This window comes from Grampus griseus, assembly GCF_964374135.1.
Source record: "Grampus griseus genome assembly, chromosome: 14".
NCBI lineage: Eukaryota > Metazoa > Chordata > Mammalia > Artiodactyla > Delphinidae > Grampus > Grampus griseus.
Genome location: NC_139008.1, coordinates 86,953,859 through 86,972,982, shown reverse-complemented (window position 1 = coordinate 86,972,982; position 19,124 = coordinate 86,953,859). Strand labels below are relative to the sequence as shown.

General features: G+C 56.1%; 1 protein-coding gene across 1 annotated transcript in view; it reads right to left on the bottom strand.

Moving 5' to 3' along the window:
- Positions 1–19,124, bottom strand: part of CDH4 (cadherin 4) — a gene marked incomplete at both ends in the record, with an annotated part of 544,743 nt that overhangs the window by 56,282 nt on the left and 469,337 nt on the right. Inside the window, 2 exons of the mRNA XM_082671247.1 lie at positions 4,730–4,874; positions 9,824–9,979. Coding sequence (XP_082527373.1) covers positions 4,730–4,874; positions 9,824–9,979 — 301 coding nt within the window. The remainder of the gene's footprint in view (positions 1–4,729; positions 4,875–9,823; positions 9,980–19,124) is intronic.

The window sequence follows — 19,124 nt, the reverse complement described above, 5'->3', positions numbered from 1 at the left end:
AAACACAAGTCCCGGAGGGGGAGAAAATACCTGCAAACTACATGTCCGACAAAGGGCTTGTATCTCGAGTAAGTAAAGAATTCTCGAAACTCAGTGATTAAAAAAGCAAACTATTTAGAAAATGGACAAGAGACATGGAGAGCCATCTCATCGAGGAGGATGTGCGGATGGCAAACAAACACAGAATGAGATCTCCAAGGTCGTCAGCCATCAGGGAAATAGAAATGAAAACCGCCATGAGATACCACTACCCCGCTCTGAACAGCTAAAGCAACACGACACCACCAAGTGCTGACGAGGACGTGGAGAAGCCGGGCCACCCACGTGGTGGGACAGAAGATGGCACCGTCACTCCAGAAGAGTGCGTGGCCATCCCTCGCAGAGCTGAACCCCTGTTCCCCGTGCCACCCAGTGACTGCGTTCTTGGGTATCTGTCTCAGAGAAATGAAAACTTACATTCACGCAAAAGTCTGTATGGGGATGAAAGATCTTGGAGGTTTACTATGGCCCCAAACTGGGAACAACCCAAATGCCCTTCAAAGGGTGAACAAGGGCAACGCATCCACACCGCAGACTGCTCAGCAATGAAGAGAAATGAACTGTGGACACACACCACTTGGATGAGTATCTAGAGAATTATGCTCAGTGGAAAAAGCCAGTCTCCTAAGGTAACACACCATATGATTCCATTTATATGAACGTCTTAAAATGACAAAATCATAGAGACAAATGAGAGCAATGATTGCAAGCGTTAGGGATGGCGGGTGGGTGGGGAGACGGCTGTGGCTCTGAAAGGGCAGCTTGAGGGTCCTCGTGACGGAACCGTTAGCGTCTTGACCATGGAGGTCACGCGAATCAGCACACGTGATAAAACCGCATGCACGTGGAGACACGCGCACACGCACGCGCGCACACACACACACGCACACACACGCATGCAGGCAAGGCTGCTGAAGTCTGAGTGAGGGCCAGGGCTTGCACCAATGTCACATCCTGGTGTGACCCTGCACGGCAGCTCTGCAAGATGTTACCACCGGGATAAACTGGGTGAAGGATCTGTGGGGTATCTCTGTACCATTTCTTAGAACTGCATGTGTATCCACAACTATGTCAAAATAAAAAGATTTCTTAAAAAGACATTTCTTCCAATGAGACCCCATGGGAAGCGCATCTAGGAGTCCATGGGGTGGCGATACCTGGGGAGCTGGCTCAAGTCTGTACACAGCCTGGCCCGCCTGCCGCCTGCCCACCCAGGGGCCTGAGATGCGTCTGTGGACCCCAGGCCCCAGCGGGCACCAGGCCACAGTCCTCTTGAGCCTCCTCACCTCTCACTTCAGTGGGACCCTTCTTCTTGGGAACCCTAATTTTGGTTCCACTTTCTGGTGAACTTGAAATCAATGAAACTCCAATTCTTTATGGAAAACATCCCTATTACAGATAGATAATTCTTATAAATTATTACGAATCTGAACTGATGAGCTCAGAGTCAATTTCAAAGCCAGGGAGAGAGGCCTTGGCAGAAACGACCGCTTACTTAAGACCCATTTTGCTGCACAGGGACGCACATCAGTTACCCTCCCATCATGACAGAGGGAGTGCATGGAAACAGCGAACGTGCTCGTCCTGTGTGCAAAAACAGTCGCCCCTGCAGATGCAGCGTTTGCCCGGGGGTGTGGGGTGGTCGCCTCAAGGGGGTGGGCAAGGCAGATTGGGGGGACACAGTATAGGGTGGGTGTCAAGGCGGGGCTCTGCAGACATGGCAGAGTTTGGAAAGGCAGGGGTGACGTGTACACAGGGAGCAAAGCTCCCGCGGTGAGACGTTCAAAGCGGGGTCAGCGGACGTGCTTCCCTTTCTGCTCTCATCTGGAGCATGGCATGGAGTCTCCAAGGGGCTTGGTGGCCCCTGGCCAGTTCCATCCAGGATTTGGGACAATGAGACCAGGAGGGGACAGATGCTCCCGGGGGAGGGGAGGGACTGCTGCTGTGAGCACCAGCTTCAGGGGGCCCCGTCTGGGTGGGGACCCAACACGGCAGCCACTACCCACACGTGGCACGTGGCTATTTGTATTAAATACAAGGAGAAATTTAGCTTCTCAGTTGTAGGAGCCACAGTCGTGTGTGAGCCCATTCAGCCCAGCAAAGCCAGAGAGGATTTCATAAAACTGAGGGGCCCGGGGCTGGGAGAAGGACGCGGGGTGATGTGGGATCGGCCTGGGATCTGGCCCCAGCTGGCTTGCTGATGTCCCCATGTGAACTTCCCAAACCTTAGAAGGTTCCTATCCAGCTGAGTCAATGCTGAACACACATTCCTATTTGTTTTCCATTAGAACGTGCATCTGAAACCCTTCATTAGCCTATCATTCCAGAAAATAATGACTAACTTCTGGCGGTAGTTTTTCCTTATCCCACAAAGGCACTGTGTAAAACCCTTCCATTATTGTAATTTACTGGCGTAAGGGAAGAAACTGGAGAGACTATTTCCAAGTCCCCGGGAGTCTCCTGCCCCGAGGATGCCGTGCCCGCTTTGTCTGGACATCAGGGTGAGCGAGGGCATCAAGCCGGGTCCAACGGGGCACCATGCAGCTCCATCCCTGGCTTTGCACAAGGAGGCACCTCACCGGTCCCCTCTGAGGGTTGTTCCGGGAACAGAGGTGCAGCTGGGAGCCCCCAGGGGCTTCGAAAGTCAGCCAACATTTAGTGCAAAAGGTCCCAGAAAGGCTCAAAGTGTCTGGGGAATCAAGGACCAGTCAGGGACACCACCAGCCCTCAGCCTGCCCAGGCCACACCCAGCTATCCGAGGATGCTCCTATCAGGATTTCGAGGGGGCGACAGAGTAATTTGCTGCTTTTGTTATCCTAATGAGTAAAGGCAGTTATGCATTTGGGAAAACTGTCTCTATCCATCTATTTGAAAGTAAGATGCGGGAGACTTGATTTGTGACATCCAGGCAGCTTTACAGAGCGTCCTGGGTCTTGGGGAGAGAGGACCCGCCGCTTCTGTTAATGAGAAAGCCCCTTCCCCTGCTCCAGCGGGGGCTGGAGCAGGACCACTGGGGACCCTCACTCACACTCACTCCCCACCCTGATCCTTAAAGAGCTGGCTGTTGGCAGCCCTCATCTGTTTCCTTTGGCTGCTGGTAGCTAATATGGCCACCCGCCGCCTGCCCCTGCCCCTCAGGGGCCTGCAGGGCCCAGCTGCCCAGGGCTCCTGCAGAAATAATGTCATATCCCGTTCCCTTTGCTGACACCAGGCTGGCCCGAGCGTCCCAATTCCGAGAGACAATCAATCATAAACGCAATCCACCTTGTTGCAGCAGCAGCCCCGAGACGGAGCCAGGGGAGAAGGGTCGATAAATGTTTGCTTTCGCGGGCCCCGCCTCCCCCCAAGCCGGACGCCCACTGACCCCTCCTCAGAGGCCCGGGAAGCTGGCCTCAGGTTGCCCGGCACCGCAGACCTTCCCCAGAGCCGGGACGTTTTCCCAGGATGGGTGCCCGCTGGGGAGCCAGGGAGGGGCAGCCTCTAAGATGCACTTGACGGTTACACGTGACGGTTACACTTGACGTTCAGATCAACAAGCAAGACCCCTTACTCTAAGTATGTTCCCGATACTCCTGCATAAAAATGATCCCTTGTTTCTCTGAAGTTCAAATGTAACCCGAGTCCTATATTTTAGCGGTAACTTCCGGCAGCCCCAGCAGGGACCTCAGCAGTGGTGCTTGACTCAGCTCCCCACTCGACCTGAGCTGAGCAGTTGTCCCAAGGACAACCCCGCCCCCAATCAGGAGACAGCGGGGTTCTCAAACGGAAGCAAGTGCAGAATCACCTGGGAGCTCGGCTGCTGGCCCCGGGGCCCCATCTGCAGAGTCTGAATCAGCAGGTGCGGCCACAAGCGATGCATTTGTGACGTGTTCCCAGCTGATGCTGCAGGTCCCTGAGCGGGGGTCCCAGCATCGGCTGGGGCTCCCCCTCACATCCACACCAAGGGGCCGGGGCGGCTTCCCCCACCTCCCCAGGCCCTGAGTCTAAAGGGGAGAGGGGGGTGCCCACTTCCTGGTCATTATGTCACCCAGAGGCCAGATGCTATAAAGTGGCCGTTACCATTTATGCTGGACAGGAGCCCACGGGAAGACAGGCTCTGGGTCAGCTCTGAGGGGAACCAAGGCCTCAGGCACTCGGCTCACCTCCTCGGGCCGGGGAGTCGGCCCTCTCACGGGCTTCCTGTTGTGCTTGGAATCAAACCCCAAGGGTGCCCAGGAGGCCCCAGGTGGCCGGCCTGCTCTCTGACCTGCCCCAGGACCTTTGCACATGCTCTTTCCACCCCGAGTTCCCTCCCAGCCCTTCTCTCAGTGCTGTTCCTTATCACGCATCAGCTCTTGGCCCACAGGGCGCCTCCGCAGAGGGACCTTCCCTGATCTACAGCCGGCCCCGTGACCCAGTGCCCCGTGGGTTTCCTTCTGAGCCTAATCATCACTGCAATAGCTTCATTCTCTGTTTTTGCTCTTTTGTCTGTGGCCCCTCCGGACCGTGAGGTCTGGGGAGCAGGGACCCCGCTCCCCAGTGCACGCAGTAGGTACTCGTAAACACCTGCTAAAATAAACGCGTCGGCGACGAGTCCCACGGTGCCCCCGCGGCGGCTGCGTGGCCCTCCCCTAGCGTGGGGGCCCTCCCCTAGCATGGGGGCCCTCCCCTAGCGTGGGGCCCCTGCCCGCCCTCGGGGCCCGGGGCTCACCTGGCCTGGAGCCTTCGTCCACGGAGCCGTTGTACAGCTGGCTGAGGAACTCGGGGCGGTTGTCGTTCATGTCAATCACGTAGATGTACAGGTCGATGGGGTTCTCCACCTTGTTGCCGTTCATGTCCACGGCGTGGGCTCGGAGCTGGAAAGCAGCACACGCCATCAGCGCCGGCGGCCGCCCGGTGGGGACACAGCTGCCCGGCCGCCTAAGAACAGCCGAAAGCAGCTTCCTTGGACCCACAGCACTGGGACGGTGGTGACGTAACAGCTCCGGGCCCCCCGAGGGGCAGCCCGGGGACACGTCATGAGCCTCGGCTCTCTGTGGAAATGGGGAAGGGTCCCGAGAGGGCAAAACCGGGTGTCCCATGGGAGCCTGAAACCGACCCGAGGGCCCACGCCGATGCCCACCCAGGACCCACGCAGACCGTCCCCACGCTATTGCCCATGAGGGTTCACGTCCACCTAGAGTAGCTACACAAAGGCCACTCGTGCCAACCAGGGCTGGGGGCTTAGACTCCTGCTGCTGAGAGGTCAGGCCTGGGAGAGACACATGGGGGCCTTGAACTTGGGGGTCCACTGTGAGGCCACCCTGCTGCCCATTCACACCCCGGCTTATCTGTTCTTGGGGCAGCAAAGCGGAAACGGGTCCAGGGGCCCTGGGGTGGAAGCCCCCACTCTGCTGGGCAAGGGGCTCCAGCGAACTGCATCTGGGAACGACTTGAAGGTACAAAGGAAAGAGACCCCCTCCACTCGGCCTGCAGCGTCCAGAGGGGCTGCTCAGACTCACCCCTTCACTTCTGGATTTTTTCTTTTACTCACTTATTCACTCATTAATCCATTCCCTCAGTCAATATCTATCGAGGGCCCATGTGTGCCAGGCACTGGGCTGCACCCTAGACTATGGCTCAGTGAGACACGGGGCTGCCCTGGGGCTTCTCGTATAGAAGGGAGACGGACCCTGAGAAGGAAAGGAAGCAGTACAGAAGGCGTGTGACCACAGCGACCCGCTGGGGTGGGGAGGAGGCCAGGCAGGCCTGTCAGAGGAGATGACGTTGGAGCTGAGCCCTGGACAAGGGGCCAAGAGGACAGCAAGTGTGGAGGCCTCCGTGGGGCACGCAGAGTGGCTGAGCTCTGCAGGCAGCAGCGGGGGCTGGAGCAGGACCACTGGGGACCTGGGATTTAGACGGGAAAACCAAGTCTTGGCGAGTGGAAGGGACCTGCCTGGGGTCTCTCCAGCCAGAGCTGTGACTGTCACACAGCCATGTCCCGGACCCCATCTCTCTGTGGAAATCACGTTACCCTCCAAGCCGGACACACCAGATCTCAGGGTCTTTACACCAAGACAGTGCCAAGCCAAGGGTGGCCAGAAGAGCCTGTGCTCCAGGCCTCCGGGGCGAGGGGTCTCTGAGCAGGGGCCCCACCCACAGTTGTCCACGCCACCCCCTCGGTGCCCTGCACCCTGTGCTCTGCCAGCCTCAGGGGAGAGGCAGCGGTGCCCATCCTTGCCTGCAGGAGGGGCCTCGTGCTAACTGCAGCACGCCAGCCCCAGCCCGACAGCCCTGGGTGGAATTTTACCCTTGAAACAGTGTGTTTAGTGGGGAGCTCCAGTGTGTTTAGTGGGCTGGCTTCACAGACCAGGTGATCTGAGTCATCAGAAGGGAACAAATGAGCGCTGATTCCCGGGACCCGCAGCCCGCTAAGTGGTGTGGCTGCCCCCTTGCAGAGAGGCTTGAAGTATCGTGTTTAAACGTCTCAGGATGCTGTGCGGTTGTTTCCACTAGCCACCTGCCCCAGCCGCCGTCAGTCCCCAGTTCCGGGAGCCCCGGTCTGCACCTGCCCTGCTGCGGAAGTCCTTCCCGCGGGCCACCAGGCCATCCTTCATCTTGTCAAGTGCAGCCAGGCGATAAGGCACTGAGCCAAAGGCTGAGAAGACTTTTAAAAAGGGTAATTCTGAGCTAAACTTAAAGTTATCTTCTACCTAGAGTGACACTGCCGCTTGGGCCGCTGTCTTCAGCAGCAGGAGCACCCCGAGTGGAGCCGATGACAGAAAGGGGCTGGTGCGGTTCTCCTCGCCCACAGCCCCCAAGGTTAAATAACATTCGATGGTGTCCGCTGGAAATCTCTAAGAGCGCCCCCAGCCCCCTCCATCTCTCAGGCTGTGCACACAGCCGCCGGCTGGGGGACGGGGGTCTGTCTTGGTGGCGGAGACAAGAAACGTCCTGCGACTTGCAAATCTGAGCATCGCACGCCAAGCGAACGAATTCCCGTGATGCACTGTGGGTGCCTGCGGACCGTGTGCGGGACCCTGTTCTCTCCCCTCCCAGGTGCTCGCTCTTCGTGTCTTAATCGTGAGCCATTGGTTTCTTCCTGGGGCACGGGACCCGGAACATTCTATGTGGGCCCTGGAAGTGGCCTCACGTGGACTCTGGAGGCTGTCTTCCATCACCACCAGCCTCTGGCTCTCGCTGCGCCCTGGCTCGGGCTGGGGGTGCCCCCAGAACTCTACACGCACTGCCTTACCTCACAGCTCCCAAGAACCCATGAGCTGGGTGCTGTCCGATCCCTATTTTAGAGATGGGGAAACGGAGGCGCAGGAAGATTAGCGAACTTGCCCAAGATGACGGTATGCGGGAGAACCCGATAGCAAGCCCTCTTACAGAGTCCTGAGAGAAGCTTCTGGGGAGTCACCTTGCAGGGCAGTGACAGCTCGTCTGTCTCGTGTTGGTGGGCCTCCACGCGGTCGTCTCATGCTGACCCGTGTCCAGTTTACCAGCTCCCTCTCAGGTGGGAGGTCATCCCACCCACTCCACAGGCAAAGGTGCCGGTGGAACTGGGGTCGGGGGGAGCAGAGAGGATTCTAAAAGGGCCGCAAGGATGTGGGGCACTGGTCTCAGGAGTGAGGGCAACGGGGCTCACCCCGTGACCAGGTCAGTCATGTGGCGGGCTTGGCTTCAGTGGCAGGGAGACTGTCTGGGTGGACAGAGGTAGCCTCGTGGCCTCTAACATCAGAGCACTTTTCCTGGCCAGCGGCAGGCGAGAGCGTGAGAGACTTGTAGCGCCATCAGGGGGTGGGAGCGGCCCCTGGCCAACAGCCGCAAGGAACTGGGGGCCTGTCTGCCTCCAGCGCTTCCCCTCAGTCTCTCAGTCAGCACGGACTCGTTGGCAGGCGAGGGGAGCTGACCTTGACCTTGAGCCATGCCGTGAGCACTGTGGTGGCAGCACACAGCCCCCGTGGGGCGCCAACAGTCACGTTGAGTTGGTGTGTTTCCTGCCGCGAGGCTGGCTGAACACGTGTTGGCTGGATTGTCTCGCTGGTTCTGTGCACCCACCGTGGCGGTTAACGGTGGGCCGGGAACTCGGGAGACCCCAGACCACTGCCAGTCGGGTCTCCTTTCCCCAGACCTGGCTCCTGCCTTCCCAGCAGCGGGTCTGGGGGGGGTGCGGAAGGGGGTTCAGGGAGGCGTGTGGTGTCCTCGGCATCGAGCAGCTCTCGGGGTGCCCGGAGCTGGGGAGCCTCAGGAATGGACGTAACGCTGGTTGCAGCTCTGGGCCGCTTGCGCCGAGGCGCAGATGGGGCCCTGGAGGCCCAGACAACCACAAGGTGGGGTCCTCAAGCTTCGGCCTTCCTGTCGATCCCACCTCAAAGGGGGCCACGAGCCTCATGGCCTTGTGTGACCCGCACAGTCACACGGGCCCTGTGTTCAGAAGGGCCTGCGTGTGGTTTAATGCTCTGCCGTCACTGTCTTAAAATCCTTAGTAAGCTCGGAGGGGCCCCTGTTTCATTTTGTGTCGGACCCGGAAATTCTGTAGCCGTCCTGAACATAGGGAAGTAATCCACTGAGAGAGGAAACCCTCGTGGCTCAGAGGGGACTGCCCGCCCCCCAGGATGGGCTCCCGCAGGTGCACCTGCTGCTGACGGGACATCAGGAGTCCCTCAGGGGAGGCCACCGTTGCCAGTGACAGAATCAGCCTCCTCCCACCCACTCCCTCCCTTCTGCGAATGGGCTGTGAGCGTCCCCCAAGGGCTGGGCTCTGGTCTCGGGCCAGGGGATGTGGTGTGGACAAGCCTGACGGCTCCCTGCCCGCGTGGAGCCTTCCTTCTGGTCCAGGAGGTGGACAATTAACCCGAAACGAATAACCAGCAAACACGAGGCGCAGCAGAGCCTGTGGCCACACTTAGCACCTCGGGCTGGAGCCGAGCGAGCTCAGAGCCGGTCAGCAGGACGACACGGGCAGAAGGCTGTGAAGTCCATCCTCTCACATGAATGTCTTTGTTTGTAAATTACAATCCAGGAACCGGGAGCTCCGACGTCTTGACGATAACCCCAAAGGCAGCCTTACCAGGGGCTGGGCTCCGTCCTAAATGCCTCATGTGTGGTCACCCGTGAGTCCTCGCAACGACACGCTGATGCAGCCTGGTCATCCGCCCCCTTCGCAGGAGAGAGCACCGAGGCCGGAGAGGTTAAGTGCCCAGGTCTCACCTGCTGGGGGCGGGGCTCCAGCCCGTGTGACGCCCGCAGGTGCAGACCCTCATCTTGCAAACAAGGATGCAGAGCCTGGAGAGGGGCCTGGCACCAGGGCGGAGGGCCACTCCCATGGGCCACCAGGCTGTGAGGCCAAGGAGGAAACGGGTGGACAGTCCCTTTCAGCTGAACCCTGAAGTCTCCACTTTCTCCTCCTTTCTCCCTCTCCACGCACAGCTCCGAGATGCAAACAGCAGTGCTGGCTTCAGAGCTGCCTTTCCGCCCTCAGAGAGGCAGGAACAGAAGGGCCGCAGGATGCATGTCTGGCCATCACAGAGGCCGGGGATGGCACAGCAGCCTCTCGACCTCCCCGCCGACCGTCAGAGCTCCTGGCAGGTCACGTGGATCCACGTCTTCCAGGTGGATCCAGTTCTACCAGTCGCTCCCCCAGTGTGTCCCAGACCCTCCCAGCATCACCCGGGAACATGTTACAAGTGCAAATTCTCGGCCCACCCCGCCCCATGAAACAGACACTCTGGGGCGGTGCCCCACACGCCCCTGGGCTTTTCTGATACAGACTTGGGTTTGCCCTCCCCCCGCTCAGGGACCTGAGGCCATGGACACTCACGTGGTAGGAGGCTCGCTCCTCCCGGTCCATGGGCCGTGTGACATACATCCGGCCAGACATGGAGTCGATGCTGAAGACCTCCACCGGGGGCTGGTCGGCGCCCACGCCCGTGATACTGTAGCGGATGGGGATGTCGCTGTCTTTGTCGGACCGGATCTGGAAGGAGGAGCAGGTGGAGGGGAGGGTCAGGCTGCAGTGTGAGCAGGGCCACGTTCATCCCACCTGCTGGCCACACACGTGGCCTCTCCCAGGTGCATCTGGGGCCACAGCCAATGCTTCGTCCACTCTGGGGACCGGAAGGGCAAGCAGAGGCCAGGGGTTTACTGAGAGCCACCGCTGCACATCTGGTGGCCCACCAGGTGACAGGGGAGGACAGGACACAATATTCCAAGAGGAAAGGGTGTGCAGCGAGCATGGCAGAGCCAATGACACCGACGGGAGAGCCTGCAAATGATGGTTTGAAGTGGCTGAGGACCCAGTGCAAACACCCAGCACAGCAAACCTCGACAAAGACGAGGGCAAGGGAACAGCACACTCCGCAGAGGTCTGAGGGCAAAAGGTCGGGGCCAATACGCTTGTGCCCCCGAGCTGTCATCCGTGTAGGAGGGAACAGATATTTCTGGATGCGCAAAGATGCAGAAAATGTCCTGTGTTCTTGCGCCTTTGACAGAGGCCCTGAGGGGTGGGTCACAGCCAGGATCTCAAGAACGGGGGCTGCGACAGAAACGGCCCACGACCAGTATTTAGACACAGAAACTTAACTCTGAAAATTGCTGTCAATGTGGTTTTATGGAGCTGAGTACAAGCACACAAAGTTTTTTTCTTTTATAACAGAAACTGTATATTGTTGAAAAAACAATTTAATAATGCTTATCTGGGCCCCAAATCCAAAGTAAGTTAGCAAAGCCTGAGAGCTGGGGGAAGAAACGGAAAGAACAGAGAAAAATGCACGATTCTGTGTTTTATGTGGGGTGGGGTGGGGCTACACAGAAACAACATGTCACTTCTGACCAGATCATTAGACAAACATACGTCTTTGGGACACAGAAAGGACACCAGCAGAATTAAACAAAGACGTATGTCTTTCATTTAGATGAAGCAAAGACTCTTGTCACATAAAGGGCAGTTAATAATCATAGACACCGTGAAACACTTGTCCGAAAGTGGGAAACTGTAACTAAGCCACAAGGATGTGAAAGGAATAACTGACGGGGTCAAATTAAGATTAGCATAAAACTCTGAATACACCTTTAAAAAAACACAACTTTTAAAAATCAAAGCCCAGGGCACCATGGCAACATTTTATAATCAAATGGACCACAACGAAAACCTCAAATTGCACAAAGCAAAACTGACCAGGACATTTTACTAGAATAATGCAATTAAAATTTAACGGTAATTTTAAAGAGACATTTTAGAAAACATTCTGCAGTAACCACAGGTTAAGGAATCAAAACTACATTTAGAGGTGATTTAAAAACAGTAAAATGACAAGAAGACGATTACACAGTGAAACCCAAGGAATCTGGCCAGAGACTGAGTCAGAGCAAACCCTCAACTTCAAATGTTTTCATCATTAGAGTAGAATTACAGTGAATGAACTGAGCATTTAGCTCCAGAAGGAAAGGAATGACAAAGCAGGAAGGGGCAAACACCCAGGTAACTGATTAAGACGAATGCAGAAATTTCTAAATCTGAAAACAGAAAAACTGGAAGAACTGATAAATAGATTCAAGAGCTGTACTTCGGAGGAAAACCCACAAGAAAATAGATGAACCTTTGGCAAATTTAAGAGAAAAAAATAGGACTTAAAAGCACATTTTATTCTTTATATTTTATGTTAGCCAAGTCGAAAATCTTGACGAAACTTTATTTTTTGAGAAAATATAAAATTTCAAACTCAGCTAGAAAGAAGAGCAAACGTGAAGAGACCACTATTTCTTTAGGAAATTCCTCCGCAAAGGGCTCCAGGGTCAGGTGAGCTTACCTAGGAGGTGTTTGAAAGTTTTCCAGAGCAGAGGACACAAGAGAAAAAGCAATCCCCCTGGTTTTACAAATCCTCCTTGGATACCATTCTCCTCCTGAGAGCACAAAGTAAGGTAACTGCAAACCAATCCCACACAGAGACGGAGATGTTACGGTCAGAACAGAAATACCAGCAGGTGGGGTTCAACCTGCACTAGAGCCGCCATCATCACATCCAAACGGGAGGGCTCAGGTGTGACCTGAGAGTCCTTGTTAGAAGCTCCAGCAGGGCAAACCTCCACGGAGCCTGTACGGTCCTGTTTCTGCTACACTTTTGTAAACGGTCAGGCCACGTTAAATGAGACCAGGTTTATTTTGCAAACAAATCGGTCTTACCATGATTGCCTTTGGCAGGAACGTGGCTGACTGTAGAGGAGACTTAGGTCTTGGTAGGAAGCTGTACATTGAGATTCTGGTCCTGCTTGTTGTCTTTGAGGTTTTATTTTCTACCTGAAACTGGACTGGATCCGCGTTCTTCTAGTTTCCTCAAATATCTGGCCGCGCTTCTCCAAACCAACGTTTCTAATGTTCTCCTGCCTGCCCCCGCCCCCCTTTTTTCCGTCACGCCTCACAGTATGCAAGATCTTGGTTCCCCGAGCAGGGATCGAACCCACGCCCTTGGCAGTGAAAGCGCCTAGTCTTAACCACTGGACCACCAGGGAAGCCCCTTCTCCTGCCTTTCTGACTTGGAATCACTAAGAACAAAACTGCCCTTTCCCCAAAGCCCTGCAAACTAAGGCTGGATGACTGGGTATGAACTTCAGAGAAGCCCCCGAAACAGCTCATGTACCGACAGCCTGCCTGCCTGTTGCCATGCCGACGTTCAGAAAGTTCCCTGGAACATGCAATGACCTCATCAGAGGCAACCAGACTGCAGAAGATGCTGTGAGATCACCAACCAGAAATCTTCTCGACTGGCTGCCCCAGGACTCAGAAACGGGTTTAGAGCCTGTTCCAACCATTAACTTTGTTTTTCTCTCCCTTCCATGGAAATGCCTCATATTACACACCTGACTGTTTGCATCCTGCAGAGCCATCCTGCAACCCTGCCTCCTGAAATGAGCCTACTGCTAACTGAACTGAGAGACGGGTTCAGTGAGACGGAGCAACCCGCCAGCCCAGCTGCTAGGCCGAAACTGCTTGCGGGAGTGTCAAAGGCGGGGATGAAGGTTAGCGAGACGCCACTCCCAAACATGCCGCTGGGTGTAGTGACTGTTCTCAGCTGCAGGCCCTTGAGAACCAGCAGGTATAGGAGGGGTTTTCTCTGAGCTCCCTCATCTGCCTGGAGACAGAGACTCAAAGAGGCTCAGGTGTCACAGATGCCCTCCCCCCACGGTGGGGTTATCACCTGAGAAGGATTATTGCCTCTAGTCTTGGGAGGGGGGCTAGAAGAGACAAGCACACCCAGGCCGACCTCCACACGACCACACCTCCCATCCCTCCTCCAAGGGTCCATCATCTTTCCTACAAGTCACTTCCTCTCCCCTGAGAGGCCTACATTCCCCTCCCCTTTTCCTCTTAGACTTGAATTCTCAGCCATCTTGGGGAGCTACTCATTTTCCCTGGGTCCCCCATGTATGCATGACGCACTCGTGTTAATACACTTCTGCTGCTTGTTCTCTTGTTAATCTTTTATTACGGGGGTCTCAGCCAGGAACTCAGAAGGGGCGAGAGAAATTTACTTTTCCTCCCCCTACACGCCTAAGTGGGATTTATCTCGGAAACTAAGGGTGGCTTTTTCTCGGGCAACTTATTTCTGTAGCACAATCATCATCACAGGCTGGTCTCCACGGAGGCTCCACAGAGATTTGATAATGAACATCCTTTCCAGCTGAACCTGGACCATAGAACAAGCCATTCCCCAGAAAACGCCACTTCCGAGAAAATTCGGTCCAATAGAAGACACCTTTCCTAAACCAGCACTTACTGTTAACACACCAGAGTCGACCCCCCCAGGTCATGAGCGTGGGGGCAGGGACCCCAGCCGCCCCAACGGCCTCTTACCTCCTTCGCGACAGGACGGGGAAGAGAAAATATCAGGAACCGATGGTCCGAAGGAGGCGACGCTTTCACCCCACAGGCATCATGGAGGTCAGCGCGACCTGGTCTGCTTGGGGGCCGACGCGGGCCTCCGAGAGGAGCCACGCGCGCGCGCACACACGCACGCGCACGCACTGTCCGTGACGGGTGCCTTCGCTCCGGCTTCCCCAGCTCCGCCCTCCTCCCTCTCCTACCGTCACGTCCGGTTCTCCTGGTCCTTGTCCGCCCTGAGCAAGACCACTTAGAATGGCCGGGCCGGACGCCCCCCCACGGACCCCTGGGCCGGGGTACCGCCCGCCTTCTGCCTGGATTGAGGGGGGCGTGGGAGCCCGTACGGCCCTGCAGAGATTGGGGGCGTGGGGGACACACCGGCCCACGCAGTGTGCTTCCCCACCCCGCCGTCTCCGGGCCAGGCTGCCTGTCCTTCACAGGGAAGTTAGTGATGAAACGGATGAAAAGAACCCGCTACGCATTTCAAGATTTTATTTTTTGCAAAGAAATCTCATTACATCCTGACCGTCGAGCCGCGTTCCCTTAATTCTCCAGGCGCCTTCTGAAATACGCGCAGGGTGCCCTGAATTCTCCCACAGTTTACCGTATTAAGAAGAAATACTGTGCAGATGAATTCACCAGATCAGGGGAGAGCAGTTTCCCCTTGATTTGTGTCTGGAAAATGAGAAAAACATCACAGCAGCGTCCGGAAGGACCGTGAATAAAGAGTGGAGGTGGGCATTTCCATCACCCATCTCACTTTTATGATGCCACCGAGAATTATGCTCTTTTGCATTTGTTACTAAAGGACAGAACAGATGGTAAAAGGTTAGTTTAAAGTGATGTCGACATTAAAATAACGTATGGTGCCTGGCCATTGTGTTCGCCAGGGACCTCGCTCGGAGGGCTGGATCCGTCCTTAGGAAAGGCGGGATGAAATGCAGGATTCTGGCAGGCTCTCCCCCAAGGAGAAGGTATTTGCCTAATTTCGAATAAACTTGAAACTTGGAGAAAAGTCATCATGTGTGGTTTTGAATTGCAAACGCCCTGGAGGTTTATTCCCAAAGAATTGAAGGGGAGGAGAATCCCACTGGACCTGCAGAGAAAAACCTGCCTCAGGACAGGCAGAGGCCCAGTCAGCTCAGGGGACACCGTCAGTGCAGGCTGGGCCCCTGGTGTTTCAACAATGTCTTCACTTGGCCCACGTGGCCTGTGCTGTGTGCCAGGCCCCATCACGCTGGACAGACACAGCCCTGCCCTCACGCGGTTCATGGACCAGAGGAATTAGATCTAAAAAAATGACAGCCTCTCAGTGCAGTATAAAGTGACAATTATAAAATGGGGGAAGAACAGGGTCTGTGAGAGATCCTGATGTAAGGACTTGGGGGGCAAAGAGAATTTTCAAGAATGTCCAGTTAAAATTGAGTGTTTGGTCTTGTCCACCACGGTACATGATTCCTGGACATGTGTGTACATACACACACACAGAAACACGCATACGCACATAAAACAGACATGTAAACACACCCAAACACACCCAAACACACACACCTGCAAACATACATATAAGCATACACACGTGTGCACGTGTGTGCACACGACTGGATCTCCCCTCCTCTTGCTCTAAGTCTCTGGGAAGGCGATGGCTATTCTGCATCTTAATGGCTTTGCCACGCCACTAATAAGGCCTCCCTGACCCTGTCCCCATGTTTCAAAAGATGCTCTCAAAACCCTTGGGATCAAGTTCTTCCACAAGGATGTAATTCTTCAGTGAAGTATTGCAGCGCTTTCTCCTTGTATGATATTAAACCCAGAGACCTTCCCAGGAAAACAGGTTGCAGACTCTCATTTCTGTTACGTTTTGGGAGTTTTGAGCTGCCTGCAGCAGAGGGAGAAGCTCTGAGTCGTGGCAGCAGACGCTTTGCCCCCACCCACCCCACGCTGGCCAGGACGCAGGCAGGCATATCTACACTTGGCTGTGACTGTGGCCGGCCAGGAGGCTGCGGCCAGTTTTCCTTACAATCCGACTCTCACCAGAGCCAGAGTTAGGAGCACTCCTTCACCTTAAATGTACTTGCGGCTTCCCCGCGGCCTCAGCTGGTCCTCACGGCCCTCACGTTGGCCCGCGATGCTGGGGCTTCTAGATTTTCATGCTGACAGAGAATCAGGGTTTTCTCAGGTTTTGTGTCCGTCATCCCGTCTGCTCTGCAGGGACGGCTCGCCTGTTCCCCCCCCCCCCAACTGTTGAGCACTAACGCTGCCCCACACCCTCCTCTGGGCCCTAGGAACACAAACGTGCTGTCTGTCCCCACGGATGGCAGGTGCAGGCCCGGCACGGTGAACACAGTAGGTGCTCAATCTCCCTCTTCCCTGAGCCCCGAGGGAGGAGGCTGAGGGAAGGGGGGCCCCCAAGGGGGCGGCAGGTGGTCGAAGATCCCAGGTGGGAGGGAGACCTTCCACCCAGCCCTGTGGCTACTGTCTGGGGGCAAAGAAACAGCCGCGAAATAGGGAGGGGGGAGAGAAGAGAGGTGGTCACCCCTCCCCAGGTGAAAACTCGGAGCAAAAGAAGGAGGAGGGGGACCACCCCCGGGTGTCTGCAGAGGCTTCTGGGGGCCCTGGGGGGCTGGGGAGGGAGTCAGAAGGGTTCTGCTCTAGAGACTCAGCGGGAACCCGAGGGGTGTGGTGTCACCTGGCCCCCAGGCCTCCGGCAGGAGAGGAAGGAGGCTTGGGGAGGGGCTGGCCCCCGGGAGGGGTGAGCTGATGGGACCAACAGCAGGACGGCCCGTCCTTGGCCGGCTCTTCACTGTGTTTATCTTGGGCTTCTTTGCCCAAATTAGGGTTTCCCTCCTTATGTGTCCTTATTACGCCTCGAAAGCCTGAAGCTGGCGCCGAGCTCCCCTGTGAAGAGGAGGGTTCCAGGAATCTCCACCCCACACCCCTGCAACTCCTTAAGGGACAATGAAAGAAAAGCCCCAGAATGTCGGCCCCACTGACGATTCGGTCCAGCCCCTTCTGCAGGTAGGGAGACTGAGGCGCAGAGAGGCTAAGGGTGGACGAAGGTTTCACAAGTAGTCCAGGATCAAGGGCAGAGTTCCCAGGTCTTGTCTCGGTCATGCTGCCTTCTTAGGAAGCTTCGAAGAGTAGAAGGGGAGGGCTTCCCTGGTGGCGCAGTGGTTGGGAGTCCGCCTGCCGATGCGGGGGACGCGGGTTCGTGCCCCGGTCCCGGAAGATCCCACATGCCGCGGAGCGGCTGGGCCCGTGAGCCATGGCCGCTGAGCCTGCGCGTCTGGAGCCTGTGCTCCGCAGTGGGAGAGGCCACAACAGTGAGAGGCCCGCGTACCGCAAAAAAAAAAAAAAAGAGCAGAAAGGGAGGCTGAGGAAGCTGTGCCCACTTGTGCAGATGGGAGACCGGGCCCAGGAGGCCTCTGTGTCTCCCCAGGGTCACTCGACCCGTGACGGGAATCTCAGACCCCGGGTGTCGCTCTCATTCCAGCTGGTTTTACAAATACACAGGGATCGCTGAAGTTCCGTGCTTTAAAAAGTCACCGTGGGCTTCCCTGGTGGCGCGGTGGTTGAGAATCTGCCTGCCAATGTAGGGGACACGGGTTTGAGCCCTGGTCTGGGAAGATCCCACATGCCGCGGAGCAACTAGGCCCGTGAGCCACAACTACTGAGGCTGCGCGTCTGGAGCCTGTGTTCCGCAAGAGAGGCCGCAGCAGTGAGAGGCCTGCGCACCGCGATGAAGAGTGGCTGCCGCTTGCCGCAACTAGAGATAAGCCCTGGCACAGAAACGAAGACCCAACACAGCCAAAAAAGAAAAAAAAAAAGTCACCGTGGCTCTAAGGCCCAGGACTAGAACATCACTTTAATTGCCTTTGAAAGTGATCATGAAATTATAACCGAATCCTACGTGACGCAGCAAAGTTTAATTTAAAAGCCCTTTGCCATGGCGCTGGGCAAGCAGCGAGATCCGGCCAGAATAAAACTGTTCTCTCAAGTGAACGGGGCAAACCCGGGGCTGAGGGTGCCGGGATCCACACGTCCCTCCCCAGCGCTTCCTTGATTCTTGAGCGTTACTTCAAGAGGCTTGACGATGTTTGTATTTCTTCCATTTTACTAAATACTTTCCACGCACAATGAAATTCAGCTTTCAATTATTTTCAACTAGGTTCTTGTAATGAGCAGAAAAACCCAGAATGTGATAGGGAAAGGCATTTGCTGTGTAACATTGACACTATTATACATCACCATTCACAGTTACTTTGAGTTTTATAAATCGTGAAAAAACCCCTCAAAGTCGTATGAATATTAATGAAAGCCATGAATATGTTCTTACAAAATTTGCCTGGTGGGGAAGAGTGAATTAGATGCTTCTCAAAAGTGCCCTTCAGGTTGTACCAAATTAACAAAGACAGGTAGCTACTTAATTCGGGGTAAGGGATGACAGAAGACATTATTGCTGACAGTGGGAACAGGGCAGAGTCCACTCCCGGCTCTCACTCAGGCAGCAGAGGCCCGATTTCCTTCTGGGGGGTCATCGTTCCCCACTGTGAGTGGTCCTGGGGAGCAGTCGGTCAAGACGCCCTGCCCTGCCCTGGGCAACAGGCGGGCCTATGAGCCGAGCTGGCCAATCAGCGTCTCCTCTCAACTGTGGATGCTGAGTCAAGAAAGAGTGGGGGTGGGAAATATGGCTGGAGCCCCTCCGCTGCAGGGCCATCTCCCTGTCAAGACCCAGGGCCCCGGAGCCACCTGCTGGCCAGCCTTCCCTCCCAGTCCGTCTGCGTGAAGAGGGGTAGCTGCAGTGGGTTCCCCCGTTGCATTCAGTCAAACCTCTGCCTGACCCAGATGTAGTCGGAGGGGCCCTTAACACTGCGCGGGGCAGGGAAGCTCTAACCAGAGGGCAGCGTCCCCGTGGTGCCCAGGCCCCTGCCTATGCCGCCTCCCCACGGAGGCCCACCCGACTTCTCCACCCTAGTGTGCGGTGCGGTTCCCTGCAAGCAGAGCCGGAGATGAGAGTCTTGTGTGAGTGGTCGCCTGGGCAGAGTCTGCAGGAGCTGAGGCAGGAGAGGAGAGATGCGGGCTGGGCTGGGGTCTGGCTTCAGCCCCATCTCCCGGGGGAGCTCTGGAGCCTCCGGGGGGAAGAGGTGGCCTCCGTGGGCCAGCCCAGGGTGAGGGGGTCCGTCCTCTGCCGAGGTTCAGAGCGCCTGCCACACCCTGCCTCACCGTCTCCCCAGCACTTCCATTG